At 33.5% G+C, this 19,271-nt stretch overlaps 1 protein-coding gene across 2 annotated transcripts in view; it reads left to right on the forward strand.

The window, feature by feature from the left end:
• Window positions 1–18,277, forward strand: part of GLRB (glycine receptor beta) — an 83,878-nt gene extending 65,601 nt beyond the window's left edge. The window contains exons 8-10 of one of the 2 annotated variants that reach the window (XM_079153548.1): window positions 86–238; window positions 8,847–9,139; window positions 16,794–18,277. In XM_079153548.1, coding sequence (XP_079009674.1) covers window positions 86–238; window positions 8,847–9,139; window positions 16,794–17,090 — 743 coding nt within the window. In that variant the 3' untranslated portion in view covers window positions 17,091–18,277. The remainder of the gene's footprint in view (window positions 1–85; window positions 239–8,846; window positions 9,140–16,793) is intronic. The other variant, XM_079153549.1, reaches the window with a different exon arrangement.
• The last annotated feature ends 994 nt before the right edge of the window (window positions 18,278–19,271 follow it).

Raw genomic sequence — 19,271 nt, forward strand, 5'->3', positions numbered from 1 at the left:
TGTCTTGTCACCTATGGGTGTGTTAGTGATTTTTTTTTATATTGGTGCAAACCTCATAACTGTAACGTGTGTCTGTTTCCGAAAGGCTACTACACGTGTGTGGAAGTCATATTTACCCTGAGAAGACAGGTCGGGTTTTATATGATGGGTGTCTATGCCCCGACCTTGCTGATTGTGGTTCTCTCCTGGCTTTCCTTCTGGATCAACCCAGACGCAAGTGCTGCCAGAGTACCCCTGGGTAAAGTATTCTACACTTCTCCCTTGTGTGAGGACTGTTATGCAGGTTGAGCATTTGCAAATACAAAAATCTGAAATGCAAAATGCTTATCCAAAGCTTTTTGAGCTCCAACTTGACACAAATTCCACACTGACCTCATGTGATAGATTACCATCATCAGGCAGGTGCATTAAAAATATTGTACAAAATTATCTTCAAACAATGTGTTTAAGTTTACATAAAACATAAAGGAATTTTGTGCTGAGGCTTGGGTTCCATTCTAAAGATTCATATAACATATATGCAAATATTTAAAAATCCAAAAAATTCTGAAATACGAAACTCTTTGGATTTCAGATAAGAGCTACTTGACCTGTATCTTTACATAACTGATGATATAATTGGATACTTTGAAACGATGGCTTTCAGAATTAATGACATCCCTATTTTTGGGGGGAGGGAAGCTTCTTTCAAAATTTAATACTGAACTAGATTTTCTCAATATTTATGCCCTCTGTAATGTTAGGAAGCTTTCCTTTTCATATCCTCAGTATATTTGAAGCAGTTAATCTATTCTTTTTCAAACCTTAAATAAATATTGATACATAATTTTCACATATTATTGAAATCAAACTTCTTTAATAGTGACAAAGATTAAAACAACTATTTTAATGGAAATCTTTTTCAATAATATTATATACATCCCACAATCTTAGGGTATACAGTCATGCACCACATAATGATATTTCAGTCAATGATGGACTTCATATATGATCTTATGCCATGTAACCTAGATGAATAGTAGGTTGGCCCATGTAAATTTGTACTCTATGAAGTCCACATAATGACTGTGTCACCTAATGATGCTTTTCTCTTCATATAATGTTGACATTAACTGACACATAACTAATGATATGAGTTATCTTTTTAAACTTACTTAACCTAAGAATTGATTATCTTTCCTTTATTTTCCTGATCTTCATTTTATTATTTTTAGTCATCTGTAACATAGAAATACCAGTGTCTGTAAGAATTGAAAAATGCTTTAGAAAATTATCAAGAGCCCTTCCTATGGGTAAAGTAAACAAATTTGAAAATATGGATATTGTGACCTAGATTTTTAATTGTTTTGGAGTGTTCTAAAATGTTTTTTCTTCTCTGTGTTTGTGTTTTTTTCTGAATGTCACCTGGAATTCATATATTCATGATGTATCTGATTTTTTCATGAGTGATTGCTTGTTACATTTGATATTTTCCTTCCATTCAAAAGACCTGTGAACCTCTTGTTTCCAAATTATTGGAGGAATTAAATGAAGTACAGATTTTAAAGATTAGGAAACCAGGAAAGTAGCAATGAAAAGGACAATGTTATCTGAATAAGAAATTTCATGGTTTACTTTTAATGTAAACCATGAAGACCAAATTAATATCTTAAAATATGAAAATATGGGAAATCTCATCCTAAGGGTTATGTATCTATAATGAAGAAAAAAAGGACAATTGATATATTAATTATTTCCTTATGGGATAAAATTTAACTATATAGTAAATAGCATTGGAGAAAAACCAACACAACAAAAAAAAAATTCCACTAAATTTAAATTCTTAGACTTGTCAAAATTATCATGCATTTCTCCCAAATCATCAATTTTTTATTGAAAATATTTTGCAATCATGCAGTGCTGTATACTTAAATGGTATATTTCCAAGGGTACTTTTGAAACATCCCAGTCATTTTATATTTCCTTAAAGGATTTTTCTCTGCAAATCCCCATTCTTTCAAAGACTTCTGATATGAAGTCCTTGAGCTTTCACTTAATATTCTGTGGGTCTGTTATCTGAGGCAGAAGTACTTTATTGTTTTGTAACTATTTTGTTTTGTGGTGCTGAGGATTGAATGCAGGGTCTTATACATGCTAAGCACATGCTCCACCACTGAGATATACTCCTAGTCCCTGGGGCAAAAGTATTTGCTGGTTGAAAGTCAGTCTCCAGAGTTAAACCTTGGTCTGAATTTCAGCTCTCTGTGTTTACCAAAAAAAAAAAAAAAAAAAAGAACTAGGTCAACCAATCTAACCACTTTAAACAACTCTTCTGAAATATCAGTTTAGGAATGATAAAAGATATTTGCCATTGTGTCCTTTGTGGGATTTAAGAAAGCAGAATCAAGGGTAACTTCAAGGTTCTCTCTTTGACTGAAAAATTAAAAAGATAACATTAACATTAACCAAGATTGGAAAGCTTGCAGGGGCTACTGGGAAGATTAACAAAATGAGTATGAAGTCCATATTAAATACTCTGAAGTTAATTTTAAGCTACACTTATAAGTGCTTTACAGTTTGAAAAAGCACTTCATGTACTTTAACTTATTCAAAATATTTATTTTGTGCTATTGAAAGATACTATTCAAGAAGATGGAGATGTAGTTCACAAAATAAGTAGCTAATAATTAAATGAGTGCTAATAAATTTTTTAAAACTTCTTAACCTTAATGAGTTTATATTCTCTTGAGAGGAAACAAATACCAAGTAAGTACAGTATGTAACATGTAAGACAGTGTTATAAGGAAAGCATCCTCCTTATCAGAAAAAGCCTCAAGGAGAGGCGATGTTGATAAAGAAATGAAGTAAGTGAAGAAATAAAAGAGGATCATGTGGTTATCTAGGAAAGAGTGAAGAGTGGACTTGGTGACTGTTGTTTGAACTGGAGTGAGATAAAATCTCGGCAAAGTTTTTATTTCCATTTCCCTGATTGCCAAAGATGTTGAACATTTTTTCATATAATTGTTGGCTGTTTGAATTTCTTCTTTTGATAAAATTTTATTTAGTTTATTGGTCCATTTATTGGTTGGGCTGTTTGTTTTTGTGGTGGTGAGTTTTTTGTGTTCTTTCTATATTATGAATGTTAATCCCCTGTCGGAAGAGTAGCTGGTGAAGATTTCTCTGAGTCTGTAGGTTCTCTCTTCATGCTCTTGTTTTTCTTTCTTCTTCTTCGTCTTTTTTTTTTTTTTTTTTGCTATGCAGAAACTTCTTGGTATTATTTCCTGAGCTTTAGAGTCCAATTGAGAAAGCTGTTGCCTGTGCCTATCTGTTGGAGTGTTGCCCCTATGTTTATTCTAGCAGTTGAAAAGTTTCAGGCCTAATTCCTAGGTCTTTGATGCATTTCGAGTTGACTTTTGTGCAGAGTATGAGATAGGAATACAGTTGCTTCTTTCGCATATGGATGTCCAGTTTACTCAGCATCTTTTGTTAAGAAAGCTGTCTTTTCTCCTATTTATCTTTTTGGCACCTTCGTCAAGAATTAGATGACTGTATTTATACAAGTAATAATAAAGGGGGGCAAGGAAGTGAGGGGAAAGGAGCACTTATACGGTGTTAATCCATTGTAAATTGGTACAACCATTCTGGAAATCAGTGTGGCAGTTCCTTGAAAGAGTAGGATTGGAGTCACCAAATGACCCAGCTATACCACTCCTCAGTATTTATCCTAAAGAATTAAAGTAAGCATACTGTAGTGATACATGAATACCAATTTGTATAGCAGCACAATTCACAATATCCAAGTTATGGAACAGTGAGATAGCCCACCAACAGATGAATGGATAAAGGAAATATGGTATATATACACAGTGGAGTTTTGTTCTGCCATAAAGAAGAATTGAATCCTGTCATTTGCAGAAAAATGGAACTGGAGAGCATCTTATTAAGGAAAATAAGCCAAATTCAGAAAGTCAAGGGCCATGTGTTTTCCTCTCATATGTGGAATCTAGAGGGGAATAAAAGAAAGAAAAAGGTAGTCACAAAAGTAGAAAAGGAATTGTTAGGTTAGAAGAATGGAGCAGGGGGAGGGAGGCAGGAAGGGAAAGAGGAGGTGCTAGAGAATGAAATCAATCAAATTATGTTATGTGTGAGTACAAATATGTCCTAATGAATCCTTCTATTGTGCATATAATCATAATGCACCAATAAAAACAAAAAAACCATGAGTGGGCTTGAGCAGTGAGCATCAGAGGCAGCATTACTGAGGCAGGCCCATGGCTAGAGTATCTGGGGAAACAGTGATGAGGCCAGCATAACTGGAACGGAACGAGTTAAAGGTGGAGCTGTGAGAGAGAGGTCAGAAAGGTAGCCATGGTGAGGAATGAACCGCAGAACCTCCAAATGTATTCCGAAGTTTATTCAGAGCAACGTAAGATGCTCCAAAAGGCTTTAAAGCATGATCAGACTCCAGTTTTAATCAGTGGTTTGTTTTTTTTTTTTTTTGGGGGGGCGGAGGAGTATTGGGGCTTTAACCTAGAGATGCTTAACCACTGAGCCACATCCCCAGACTTTTATATTTTCTGAGATAGGGTCTCACTAAGTTGCTTAGGACCTATCTAAGTTGCTAAGGCTGACCTTGAACTTGCAATCCTCCTGCCTCAACCTCCTGAGTCTCTGGTATTACAAACATGTACCACCTTACCTGGCTAATTTTAATCAGTTTTGACCAATTTTAATGTTGCCTACTTTGTAGAAATCAGACTGCTGGTGGGTAAAGGTGAAGCAAGGGAAGCAGTAAAGAGGTTCCTGCTAAAATTCAGGTAAAGTGACTGTTAAGTTCCTTTACCCATTTATTGATTGGATTTTTGTTGTTGTTGTTGTTGTTGTTGTTGTTTTTGTTTTTGTTTTTTGGTTTTAAGGTTTTTGACTTTGTAGATCCTGGAGATTAATGCTGTATAGGAGGTACAGGTGGCAAAGATTTTCTCTCTTCAAATTTTCTGTTGTTTCCTTTGCTTTGAAGAAGCTTTTTAGTTTCAGACCACCCCTTTAATTGATTCTTGATTTTATTTCTTGTGCTTTAGGAGTCTTATTGAGGAAGTCAGTTCCTAAGCCAACATGATGGAGACTTTGGCCTACATTTCTTCTGGTAGGCACAGGGTCTCTGGTTGAATGCCTAGGTTCTTGATCCACTTTGTTTGAATTTTATGCAGGGTGAGAGATAGGAGTTCAATTTCATTCTACTACATATGGATTTCTAGTTTTCACAGCACCATTTGTAGAAAAGGCTCTTTTCTCCAAGGTATGTTTATAACACCTTTATCTAGTGTGAGATAACTGTATTTAAGTGGTTTTGTCTTTGTGTCTTCTATTCTGTACCCTTGGTCTTTATGTCTGTTTTGGTGCCAATACCATGCCATTTTTGTTACCATATCTCTGTAGTATAGTTTAAGGTCTGGTATTGTGATGCCTCCTGCTTCACTTTTCTTGCGGGGATTGCTTTTTCTATTTCTATGAAGAACATAATTAGCGTTTCAATAGGAATTGCATTAAATCTATATAGAACTTTTGGTAGTATGACCATTTTGACAATATTAATTCTGGCTATCCAAGAACATGGGAGATTGTTTCATCTTCTAAGGTCTTCTTCAGTTTTTTTCTTTAGTGCTCTGTAGTTTTCATTGTAGAAGTCTTTCACCTCTTTTGTTAGATTGATTCTCAAGTATTTTGTCAACATATATATGAAAAAATGTTCAATATCTACAGTAATTAGAGAACTGCAAATGAAAACTACACTGAAATTTCATCTCACTCCAGTCAGAATGGCAATTATAAGAATACAAGCAATAATAAATGTTGGTGAAGATGTAGGGAAAAAGGTACGCTCATACATTGCTGGTGGGAATGCAAATTGGTGCAACCACTCTCGAAAGCATTATGAGGATTCCTCAGAAAACTTGAAATGGAACCACCATTTGACCCAGTTACCCCACTCCTCAGCATATTCCTGAAGGACTTAAAATAGCGTATCATAGTGATGTGGCCACATCAATGTTTATAGCAGCTCAGTTCACAATAGCTAAACTATGGAACCAACCAAGGGACCTTTCAACAGATGAATGGATAAGAAAAATGTGGTGCATATACACAATGAAATATTACTCAGCCATAAAGAAGAATGAAATTATGACACTCACTGGTAAATGGATGGAACTGGAGACTATTATAATAAATGAAATAAGCCAATCCAGAAACACCAAAGGTTAAATGTTCTCTCTGGTATGTGGATGCTAACATATAATAAGGGGTGGGAGTAGAGAGTAGAAATTCATTGAATTAGACAAAGGGGAATGAAGGGAAGGGAAGAGAGATGGAAATAGGAAAGACAGTAGTACATAACTTTCCTATATTCACATATGAATGCAAGACCAGCAAAACTCCACATCATGTACAGCCACAAGAGTGGGATCCTAATTAGAATAAGTCAAGATACACTCTACTGTCATGTATATCTAAAAAGAAAAAAAAATTAAATGTAACCATTTATTTAATATATAACTAAGCAACAACTCAGTTGAAAATGCTACTTACAGTACATTGCTTTGAAAATATGAATTTTCAAAAGAAAAGAAAAATGCAGTTAAGTATTCATGTTGTGGTCTAGAAGCTGGTAGTGTAGGTTCTAAATAGTATTAGGTGGTGGGTTGTCGCCGCCTGCGGCAACAATTGCGCGAGTATTTATCCGAGGTGGACTGAAAATAAACTACTTCTATTCCTGAGCTGCTTCCTTGCTTGTTTGCTTATTCCCTAGCTTATTGAGGAAAAAAGAGGCTTGCTTGATTTTAGAGAAAGAGAGGCTTTGAGAGAAAGATAGGCTTTGCTTATAGAAAGAGAGACTTTGCTTAGAGAGAAAGTTTTAGAGAAAGAGAGGCTTCTACGCTTATCAGAGATCTATTTCTTCTTATAGTTCTGTTGCTTCTTCTTACAGGTGCGTCCCACATCCTGTGAACTAGGTGCTATCTATCTGAGGGCTAGCTGCTTCTTCTCTCTGCTAGCTGCTGCTCTTCTCACTGCTGCTTCTCCTGCTTACTGCTGCTGCTTCTCTCTGCTAGCTGCTCCTGCTCTCTGCTAGCTGCTTCTGCTTCTCTCTGCTAGCTGCTCCTTTTTGCCTTCTGCCTACTCCTCGCTTATATCCCCTCCAGGAGGCAGAGGGCGGGGCCATGTTAGTTGATCAGCCGAAGAGCCAGCTGCCCTATCACGGCAAAGGTTAAAACGAGCAGGCCTGAGCAGGAGCACTCGGGAACACCTGTGCACGCGTTGTGTGCATGGACTTAATTGAATATGGCCAATGATAAATCACCTGAGTGTGCTTATGTTAATTAACCTCGTCACTGCCGATGTGATCAAAGCAACCTCCGGCTGGCCGCCAGGCTCCATCCCGGCACCGTCCGCACAGCATAGCCCCCATCAGTGGGTTGTTTTCCACTTAGTTTAGGAAACATTTAGACCTATATTAATTCTGAAAATACAGTTCTATATTTTATTAGAACTTATCTTATTAGTTTTTCCTCAGAACTGAGGATAATTACTGTAATAGCAAGATGCCTATCAAATCATTATATATCTAATATTCATCTTCAGAAGTTATTATATTTTGCTGAAAGTTTTTCTTTCTACTAGATAATATCTTAGGTTCTTGAACAATGTAAAAAAACTGACACCTTTCAGAAGCTTTTGAGATGATGTAATTCATAGAATATAATTTTAGTGTTTTAACTGATTATTAATATTGATATAGTGCTTATCACCTCAAGGAAAGGGAAACGAGAGTCCAGTACACTTTTTATTATTGCAATTATATATATATATATATACACATATATATATACATATATATATATTTATTAATTCTTAGAGAGGCCACATCTAAGAAGAAAATACTATACTTAACCCAGTAAGTGAAATGGACTTAAGAGAGCCAACTCTAACCTGTTAACTGAGTTGACTTAAAGTGAGCCTCCCTTGACAGTGAGTGAGGTTTCTTCTGAACCAGTGTGTTACTGGTAGCCTGTGCCAACAGGTCGTATTTCAGTCTCCACTTTCCTGAAATATGAAGGAAGGGAGAAAGAGAAAAGGGAAAATTAGAGAGAGGGTAGCAAGTTCAGAAAGAGACTCATTTTTGCAATTCTTCAGCATTTTATGGTTACTTCAATTAATGTGATTATGTGAGTTTTAATTACTTTAGTTAAATTGACATTAACTTTTCATGTATAGTTAATATTGCATATAGCAGAATTCTATTCCTTTTGTTGAAAAGTTGGACTCAATTTGTTGTTATTGTTGCTGTTTTTTTTTTTTTTTCCTAAAGCAATCAGGAATATTCTTTGTCCTCTCTATTGTATTTTTTTTCGTAAAAATAATTCTTATCAGAAAATGTCTTTGTATGTTCTGTTTTGTTCAGATTTGGTTGTTCATGAGTGTAAATTCCCTCTGTAACTGAAATCTCTCTGAAACAAAACCAAAAGATGAAATAATCCTCTCTAATCAGAGAGCTCTATGAGTTCCTTGAATATTCTACAGAATAGTTTTAGACATTTTCAGTATTTAAACCAGAACCAAATTGTGTTTTCATTGAATATCTACTTATTTTTAGGATGATAAGTATTCACAAATATCCCTAACCATAATCAATAATTCTCACATAAAAGCATCCACCCATTATTTCTTCTAGTCTTCAAGATGTCGAAGGACCCAATGAGTTGCTTATGGTCCATTGAAAGTTACAGGAAAGGAATTTAGTAAATCATCAATGACTGCAGATCATTTATTTTAGGGATACAAGCAACTTTTAATTTCTGTGTGTGTTTCTGTAGGCATCTTCTCTGTCCTGAGCTTGGCCTCTGAGTGCACCACTCTTGCTGCTGAGCTTCCCAAAGTATCTTACGTGAAGGCCCTTGATGTTTGGCTCATTGCCTGTCTCCTCTTTGGGTTTGCTTCGCTGGTGGAGTATGCGGTTGTCCAGGTGATGTTGAACAACCCCAAAAGAGTTGAAGCTGAGAAAGCCAGAATTGCTAAGGCCGAGCAAGCAGATGGAAAAGGTGGAAATGCAGCTAAAAAGAATACTGTGAATGGCACAGGGACTCCTGTTCATATTAGCACATTGCAGGTAAGAATGACAATATCCATTGACATGATTGCCCCATCCTCTCTGCAGTGTCAGGAGAGATTCTGTTCTGTGAACAGATGTGGCAGAATTCACATTCACTTACTTTTTTCTCATAGATGAAAAGGAATTGAGCCCAACATACATTTTGGAAAATATGCTTTTTAGATAAGATTCAAAACACTTAGGTCAAATACTACTTAAGAAAATAAAAAGTCAGTGACTTAATTGAAAATGTCTGAGAACTTTCCCACTGAATTTAATGATACAACTTACTTCTCATGGTTATAATTAAACAGGGAGATCTTGCCAGAATATGAAGCTCCCTGTGTTTCTCATCTGATAGACCGTGGTGAAAGGATAGAGGACAACACTGACCTTTCATCAGTAAGGAGACTCGGGGAAATCAATGCTCTTGTTGAAGTAACCCACCTGTCCCCCATAGAGTTAGAGAAATGCCTATAGACTATATCAGGCAGGTTATTTGTATATTGAATGTCTAGCCCACAGGGAATCTGTGCCCTTAGTGAGGGATCTGTGCAGCCCAACCATTAGTGACTAGAGAATTGGATGGGATTTCATTCCTTAACCTTACTTTACCACTTGTTCATGGCATTAATATAAGAATGGTAGGCATTTCCTATAGATTCAAGTAATGATGAGTCCTGGAACAACAGGCAACTTCTTTGATTAAGGTTAGCTGTCTCCCAACTCCACAGTGCCCCTTCCTGATGTCTTCTGGTTGGGAAGACTAGTCAACCAGGAGACCATTATCATTCCACTAGCAGACTAACTTCACACTGTCCTCCAATCTTAAAAATCTTGTCTGCTCTGCTTATGTTCAGACCCCAAACTACTCTGCAAGTTTGCTGACCACCACTACTCCTCCTACTTTAAATGCTAGACAAGTATGCTACATACACATTTTTTACATAGAAAAGCAAATGAACTATGGTGCTTTCTATGGCTCCTTTTTTTGTTGTTATTGTTAAGTCATTATACTCGCTTTCTGAGCCTAAAGTCCAGTCCCTCTACGAATCTTTAGTTGCTACTTTGGGGGAGGCTTCTTCAGGTTGTATAACTTTTTGATTTCCTAATACTCTTCATGAAGAGTAAGGATAAAACTTTCATTAAAATGAAGCTATCATGGCTTTAACAAAGGCATGTCTTTAATATCTCTTTTCCCACAGTTTTACATCCAGCATGTCTATATCATTATATTTCAAGTGAGTTTCTGGTATACAACTTGTAGTTGGTTTATGGTTTTTGCTTTGCCAATCTCTTTTGTTTTAACTGGTTTATTTATGTCATTTATATTTAATGTAATTATTGATATATTGGGATTTCAGCCTACATTTCTTTTTTAAGTTCCTGTTTGCTCTGTTTCCATTCCTCTATTTTCTCTTTCCTGTTTCATGTGGGTTACTTAAACAAATTTTAGAATTTCATTTTGAACATTCTATAGTCTCCTTCCACTAACTTCTTTAGTGGTTGTTCAAGATACTACATCATGGATACATAACTTAACTCAGTCTACTAGTACCATCATTTTAACTAACTTGTATGATGTGCAAAATCATGCCTCTTTGATATCCTTTTATCTGCTTCTTTATAATTGCCATAAATATTTCTTCTATGTACATTTAGAACCACATTAAGTAGTGTTATAATTTTTATATCCTTGTCAAATATGATTTATAAAATTCAGAAGCAGTAAAGCTTATTGTGTATTCTTACTAATTTTTCTTTCATTCTGATGTTCCAAGGTGATGTTTTACTGTTTTCTTTCATTTAAGTAATTTCTTTATCCATTTGTTTTTTTAGATTGTTGTACTGGTGAAAACTCTTGTTTTCTTTCATCTGAGAAAGTCTTAGTTTTTCCTTCATTCCTGGATGATTTTTTCTCTGGGAATGGGACTGATGTGACACTTCATTTCTATTAGGTACTTTACTGGTATTGTGCCACTTCCTTCTGACTTCATGACTTTTCATGAAAATGTAACATTCTAATTATTTTTTCCCTATAGGAAAAGTGTCATTTATCTTTGAATTTCATTTTATTTATTTATTTTTTGGGGTCTTTAGTGATCACAAGTTAAATTATGTTTCTGTGGTTTTCTTTGGGTTAACCTTCTTTGGGATTTGTTCAACCTGTTGAAAATGTAGATTTGTATCTCTTGCTAATGTGTAAAGTTTCCTGTTATTATTTCATTGAGTACTTTTTTAGACTTGTCCTCTTTCTCCTCTCTTTCAGACTCTGACAGACAAAACTTTTAGATCCATTGTTATAGTCTTACATCCTTGGCCTCTGTTCATTTTCCCCAGACTATTTTCTTCTGTTATTTTTGAGATGGGATAATCTCTTCTGTTACACCTCAGTTCACTGATTCTTTCCTCTGCCCCTCCATTTTCCTGTTGATACCATTCATGAGCTTTATGATTTAGTTTTGTATTTTTCAGTACTAAAATTTATCATTTGGTATGTGTATATGTATACATGATTTCTGCTTACAATTTGTATTTCTTTACTGAGGCATTCTATTTATTTCATTTTTTTTCCAAGCATAATGTGATAGCTCACTGTAGCATAGTTATCATGGGTACCCTGATATCTTTCTCAGATTTTGCATGTTTGACATCCTGAATTTGACATCTGCTGAATTTTTTCCATTCAGTTTGTGATTTTCTCCGGGTCTTGGTATAATGATGATTTTCAGTTGTAAACTGGACACTTTCACATTATGAAATATTGAATCTTGTTTAAACCTATTTTGGCTGGCTTCTTCTAACTCTGTCCTTCCAGGAAAGGGAAGGGAACCATCTCATTACTTTCCAGTGAAAGTCCAGGTTCCTCACTCAGTAAGACTGGTCTTGTTACTAGTGAGTAGGATGGAGAGTTCCCCATGTGGTCTCTACTAACACAGCAGAGGGGTGCCTTTCTGACTGCATGGTTACCCTACTGTGATCTCACCACAGTGTGAAAGAGAAGAAGTACCTCGTTACTGCTGGGTGGAGGTAGAAGGCCATGTCTTCTACATGGTCTCTATGGATACTGCACAGGAAGAGGGGACCTGTTGCTACTATATAGAGGTGGGAATTCCTCAAGTTTTCATCCCACCAATCCCTGTACCTTGAGTTCTGGCTGAGATGTAGTACAGAAGAAGGTAAGGCTATTCCACAGAATAGATACTTTTTTCCCCCAGCAATGCCACAATCAGTTCCATCCCCTAGTATGTTATGGGGTCTTAATAACCACAGAAATTAGTAACAGAGTACCATGTATGGATGACCTTCACATCTTAATGTATTCTGCCAAGTAGAATATTGATGGAAGGAGACTAATTAGAATCAACTTTTTAGAGCATTGTAGAGCATATTAAGGTTATTTATGAACATGAATATGAAGGATAAGAGAATCCCTGAAATATAAGACTCAGTTATGTTATATTAAATTTATCTTTCAAGCATTAGAATAATAACCCAGTGAATAATAGTTCAACACATTTAAGAACTTCTATATTTTAATTATGTTTTTAACTTCTAATAGAAACACAGCTTCTCTGGATTCTGAAACTGCTATGACTTTTTGCTAAAAAATCATAGAGAGATGCTTACAGAGTGTAGGAATTAACCAGAAATTTTAATCTCTGGAAATAAATGTAAATCATTCTTAGTCTCTATCAGAGAAAATAAACTTTCCAAAATAAATATTATACCCAGGTAATATTTTTATTTTGATACAGGCTTCAAAATAACAAGTCTAAAAATAAATAAACATTAATGTACACATCAGATCTATATCAAATCTGTAACTTGATTAATTCATAAGATTGTTACATATTAGATGCATGAAAGAAAGCATAATAATGGAAACAACTTTTAAGTTCTATTTTTATATTTTCTTTCATGCCAGTGGTTTTCCTATGAAAAATATAATTATGGTTTTGGATTCAAACTTCATTTGTTTCAATGTATTTTACTTTTCTAAACATAGACTTTTGCCAAGTAATTTCAATCAGGTGCTATGTCATTTATTTTTATGTGGAATAACAATACTAATTAATGGAAGTATAATGAAATTTTCACCATAGCAAGCTTTTGGTAGCTCATTTTCAAAATAATATTGTGCTTTCTCAAGAAAAGAATGACTTTTAAAAGTATAAAAGATAAACAATATTAGTCAGATTGCTAGTATGAAATTTGTGACCTGCATACAAAAAAATTTATCATTATATGTACATAATTGTCTAGATATTTTATAATCTTAACACTGATACTTTCTCAACCATTTTAGTATTTGGGTCACTCATTTGATAGTTCACTCACATTTCTCTTTTTATTCGACAAAAGCAGTTGAGGACCTCCTGTCCCCAGCACCTTTTCTGAGTTGTTTATGAATAAAATGCAAATAATACCCATGCTCATAGTTTTGAGTAAATTAACTAATAAAAGCTGTTGTTTGCCCATGAGTGAGATAGTATCATTATTATGATAATGATATTTGGTTTTGAATAAGGATTGATTAGAGCTTGATAGATACAAATTATTTCCCCTGAACATATTTTATCTTCTGTAGTAGAAACCTTATCACCATGAAATCATGACTAAGTGTTCAGATCACTAGATCATTTGCCTTTAAATGCATGTCAGTGGAAGCTTAAAAGGACCACAGAAAAAGTTTTAGAGGCTAAAGTTTGAAGAATTAGGAATGTTTTATATGTGTAAATCTTTTTAACTTTTTTTATTATTGACAACTTCTTTATTGTTTTGTTACTGGTAATTTTGTTGCCAGTAATTTTCAGAAGTGACATAAATTTGTATGATGAAAGTAAATGAGACACGTATTCATAATAAGGAAGAATTGAAAAATTATAAATTGTAGAATAACACAACCACATTATTTTTAGGCATGTGTGTTAAGTGGGTTATTATTTTAAAGTTTATTTCTTTCCTTTGCTTATGATAACTGTTGAAAATGGTATTCATATTACAAGCTCTTTTGTACTTTCATGTATATATTTGATATGCTACTAAAATCTAAAGATTATCAACTAAAAAAGGAAGTACTTTTTGTGTGTGTGCATTCTCCAGTGAATGGAACAAGAGAGCAGACAACTAGTTAATGAATCATGACTTATTTAAAACCTCAAAGACCTTTCCCAGTTGGGAAACTAATCTTACTTCTTATTCAGTTGTATCACATCATTAAATTTTTTTTCCCACTGGTGTGTATGCACATACACACGCATGCACTCCACTCATTTTGAATATAAGAATTCTCCAATATATCTCTGAGCATGGTTTCAATGAATTAAAATGGTAAAATCTTAATATAACCAACTTGAAGCTTTTTAGACTGCTTTTGTACATTATTTTAGCCTTGAAGAAGTTATTCTTTAGTTTCATGTCTATTATATTTAAGTAATCTCTCTGACTAAACATAGCATTCTATTGCCAAATAATAAACTGTGTAGTAAAAGAAACATATTTATTAAAATGTTGCAGAATCGAAGAATATGGTTGTATAAACAAAAAAGATTAGAAAATTTGAAATATTCATGTGTGACATAGGTCATAATCATATAAATTTGGTAACATGTTTAGCTATTTACAGGCACCAAAATCACATCTTAAACTGTTTTAAAAAAATCTGAGTAATAGTAAGTACATTTCTACACTAAATCCAATTGTTCTTGTTTGTGCAAAAGTAAAAATTAAGTGATAAGGAATTATGCTTTTGAAGTCTAGTGCAGAAGCTAAAGTACTCCTTAGTTTTGCAAACTGGATTCTGAAGCAGAGTTAGTGCAACTAAAGCCTTTGATATCCAGAATTCTAAAGGGAGAAAGTAAGAATGAGATTCGCAGAATCTCCAAGTATTTCAATGTATTGGTGATTCACATCTTTTTTTTTTTCTGAAAGTATTTGAAGTTCCAAAGGTGAAATTTTAACTCCCTAATTGTCATTCCTGCTTATCAACCTATTTTGTGCATGCTTCTACAATTTTATTCATATAAACACTTTCAATACATACTTACCCAATATATAGATGTGATATAAAGTATTTAATAATGAAGCTGACACTTGTTTACTAACTTAAAAAATAATATAATAAATGTTCATAATTGGAAAAATTTAAAAATAAACTAAATGTATAATGATAGGAGTGCATATATATACGTGTATGTACTTTTTAAAAAATGAGCACTATTTTGTAATTTGATCTTTTATTTTTTATTTTGACTATTTTATTGATGTATAATATTTGTACATATTTATGTGGTACAATATGATGCTTTGGTCATACATACAATGATCATATAAACATAAAAGTCAATTCAGAGTACTTAGCATATCCAAGGTCAATTAATGAGTACAGTGTTACTATTTGATAAGAGGCATAAATTCTTATGAACTTGCTGGTTTTTTTAGTCAGCATGTCTGAATTATTTTTTGCTGTCTATCTCTGAACACTGCCATCTGGCACTTGCTAAGGAAATGTATGTCAGTATTTGTTCAAATAAAAGATAGTTTTCTGATACCTAAATTAATACTGATGAATAAAATTTGTTTTGTTTTATTTATTATATTAGGCATATATATTTTAACCCAGCTATAATCTAGTAAAGGTAAATGGAATATACAGAATGTTTCAATATATTAATTATCCTAAGAATGCAAAATCTAGAGTCACTGTAACAGAAATCATTAGACAATAAGATGAGTTCCTTTCTCAGTAAGAATTTACTAAATGTCAAAAATGAAGATTCCAAAGGCAAATCACAAAACTTAATTGTAAGAACAGAGAAAAAAATTAAGCAATTGAGACATTAGGTGACCTCTCCATGGCCTTTTGTGCTATAATAGTGCATTGGGGGTTAAACTATACCTTTAATTTTTCTAAGCATATTTCTAATTGCTAGACAGAGTTCAGTGAGAAAGAATTATTTTTATAAGGAATTGATTTTAAATTAATAATTTAAAATTATTAATTGAATTATCTCTGTACTGAATCATCTGGGTGAAGTGTACATAATTTCTTTGTATTTTCTGTCTGGTGATTTCATACAACTTCAACAAATAAGTTGTGAATATTCCCCACTAGCAAGTCTTTGCTTTGTAATTGTGATTCTTTTGGTTCTTATTTGTACATGTGGTTTAGAGTTTCAGTCTTTCTCATTGAAGGGATAAATGCTTGTTATTTGTAAAAACCCTATTTGGAAATAGGAACAGCAGGGAAATTAATGATTAGAAGTAGATTTCTGTCACCCATGCATTATAGTAATATTATCTGTATCATGGTTATATCTTGGGCCAACGATGAATTTTTATTTCTTGGTCTTCAAGCTGAGAAAACTCTCACAAGCCTAAAATCAATGTTGATTTGTGCTTTTATTCCTTAGTGTAAAATAACCAATCCAACTTTTATCGCATGATACAGTTTTGTTATTTAGGCAACGTTTCAAAGCCCTAAATGTTAACACAATCTGATAGTTTAATCAGTTGTTTATTATCTCTGTTGGTCCTTTGTGGTGAAAATAAACACCTTCTGTGGAAACTAGCAATTTTTAAAAATGTCCTTTTGAAGAGATGTGTTTTATAAGTAGAAAGTTTTAGATGTACCATCTAAATACATTTTGTCCTTAATTTTTATCCTCAGGTTGGTGAGACCAGATGCAAAAAGGTTTGTACTTCTAAGTCTGACCTGAGATCTAATGACTTCAGCATTGTTGGAAGCTTACCAAGAGATTTTGAATTATCCAATTATGACTGCTATGGAAAACCCATTGAAGTCAACAATGGACTTGGGAAATCTCAGGCAAAGAACAATAAGAAGCCTCCCCCTGCCAAACCTGTTATTCCAACAGCAGCAAAGCGAATTGACCTATATGCAAGAGCACTATTTCCTTTCTGCTTCTTGTTCTTCAATGTTATATATTGGTCTATATATTTATGATAAATTATTTCATTTCTATCAAGTAAAATCCCACTTCATTGTGACAAACCCAATTCATACATGCTGATATGTGAAAACTTTTGCATTTTCATAGCAATATATTGCATTTTGGATGCCATTTGATTGTAATAAAATGTGGCAACTTACTTTTGAATGGCAGCATGATCCTGTAATGTCTGTGCTCTAATAATGATGTCTATATGTATAGCAAGCATATTGCTTTAGGAATAAATGAAGGATAAGCATACTGCATAATATAAATCCAAACATTTTTCTTCAGTTAGTGTAAACTGCAAATACTTCAGATATTTCTGGTAATAAAATGATGTGCACGCTGATTCCTGTTATGGTCACTATTCTAATGTATGTAGTATTCCCAATTTCCTTCCTTGTAACTTTCAAAGCAAACCATCTTATTCTTGTATAATTTTAGATGGTACTATCACAGATTAAGCCAAGTAGTGTTACATATTGTTTAAATTTTGTAAGTAGAAATATATCAGTTATAATTATGCAGGTTCTGTGGAGAAATAAAGTTCCAAAAGCTATTAATTTGTAAAATCAGCTTATTTTAAGGTGTGCCTGTGTTGCCAAATTGCCAGATAATAAAACACAGTAAGCATTTTTAAATAAAGGGAAATCCACACTTATATAAATGCATACTGAATTCTGAGTTCTGGTAAATAAAAATACATAAAGGATACATGCATCAATTAAATATTTAGCATAAAATTTATTTAAACCAGCTTAAAACCCAAGTAGATTTTCATGTATTTCATTTGTTGATAGAGTACACAAAAGCATTGTGCCTTAAAAAGAGTTATACATATTTTAAATCAGAGAGGAGTGACAGATATATGATTTCACATCATTTTTAGGAAACTAAGGGGAAATAAGTACCCTATTACTAGAAGTAACTTGAATTGGGAAAAAAAAATCCATAATCATGAAAGGATTTTTAACTTCTTTATTTTATTAAAATGCTTACGTATTTTAAGTAAAATTAAAAATGTTTTCTGAATTATTTTATGTTTTATGTATTTGAATATTTGGGAGTATGTTACAAAACCCTTAAAGATTATGTAAATGATATCTTTGTTTATGTTAGACTTCATTTCTACTTGTATTTTCTCTCTTGCCAAAAGTCTAGACAACCGAGTTTTACTTACTTTGATCTTGTTCCAACCTGAAAATAAGCACTAAGTCTCCTTTTATGAGACCCCCCATTTTCTAATATCACATCCAATGCACCTTTTTATTTCTGCCACAGCTGAAATTAGAACTATCAGTAATTCACATAACATAAACATAAGACCAAAGGAGTACACTTATATTATTTGGAGGTTTTTGTTCCAGCTGACCTTTCCTATGACCAATTCAATATAATTATGGCTCATGCAAATCACCATCTGTAATTCAGTGCTATTCAGTTCATTGAGGATATTATTTTGAAAAGATCATTGCTGATCGTGAAGTTTTTAATGGGATATAATTTAATCTTCTTTAGTCCTTCAGCACCCCCTAGTTGCAAAAGTGTACCCATCTGAATAATTTTAAAATGCCTCAAGTAACTCTATGGATGGACTTCAGTATCCTACCAAGGCCCAAAGCAGTAGCACTTTAATGGAACTGTGGTAGGAAAAACAGGATCTTGAATAGGATTTGAATCATTTAAAATTGTATTTGCAAAACTTATATTTGCTTATGTCTTACTTATTTTTACAAATTACATTCATACGGGGGAGTTTGATCTAGTTTTAAGTGTATGATGTACCATATTGAAGATGGATCTCATATAGAAATATATTTGTTGAAAATAATGTGAATGAATTTCTTCTTTGTAATATAATATTGTTCCCTCTTTAAGATCAATTGTAATACCAAATTACATATAAATAGCTATTTCAGGATTAGGTGTGTATATATGACTTCAAATGGAACATTAGACAATGATCATAACTGAGAAGTGTTATCAAAAGTTGGTTTGTAATACTTCTCTTTAAGGTTTAGTAACTTAACTCCAGGGCAGTTCTCATCTGCACATTCTATAGTATAGATTTCTAAATTCATGGGATCTTCTGTACCTCAAATCAAGTGTCTTCAAAATAAAAATTATCATGTCCTCATAAATTAGTAGGTCCTTTTATTTTCCATTTCTGTTAAAGGCATTGCTTTTCTAGT

Source organism: Sciurus vulgaris (genome assembly GCF_902686455.1).
Source record: "Sciurus vulgaris genome assembly, chromosome: 9".
NCBI classification, from domain to species: domain Eukaryota; kingdom Metazoa; phylum Chordata; class Mammalia; order Rodentia; family Sciuridae; genus Sciurus; species Sciurus vulgaris.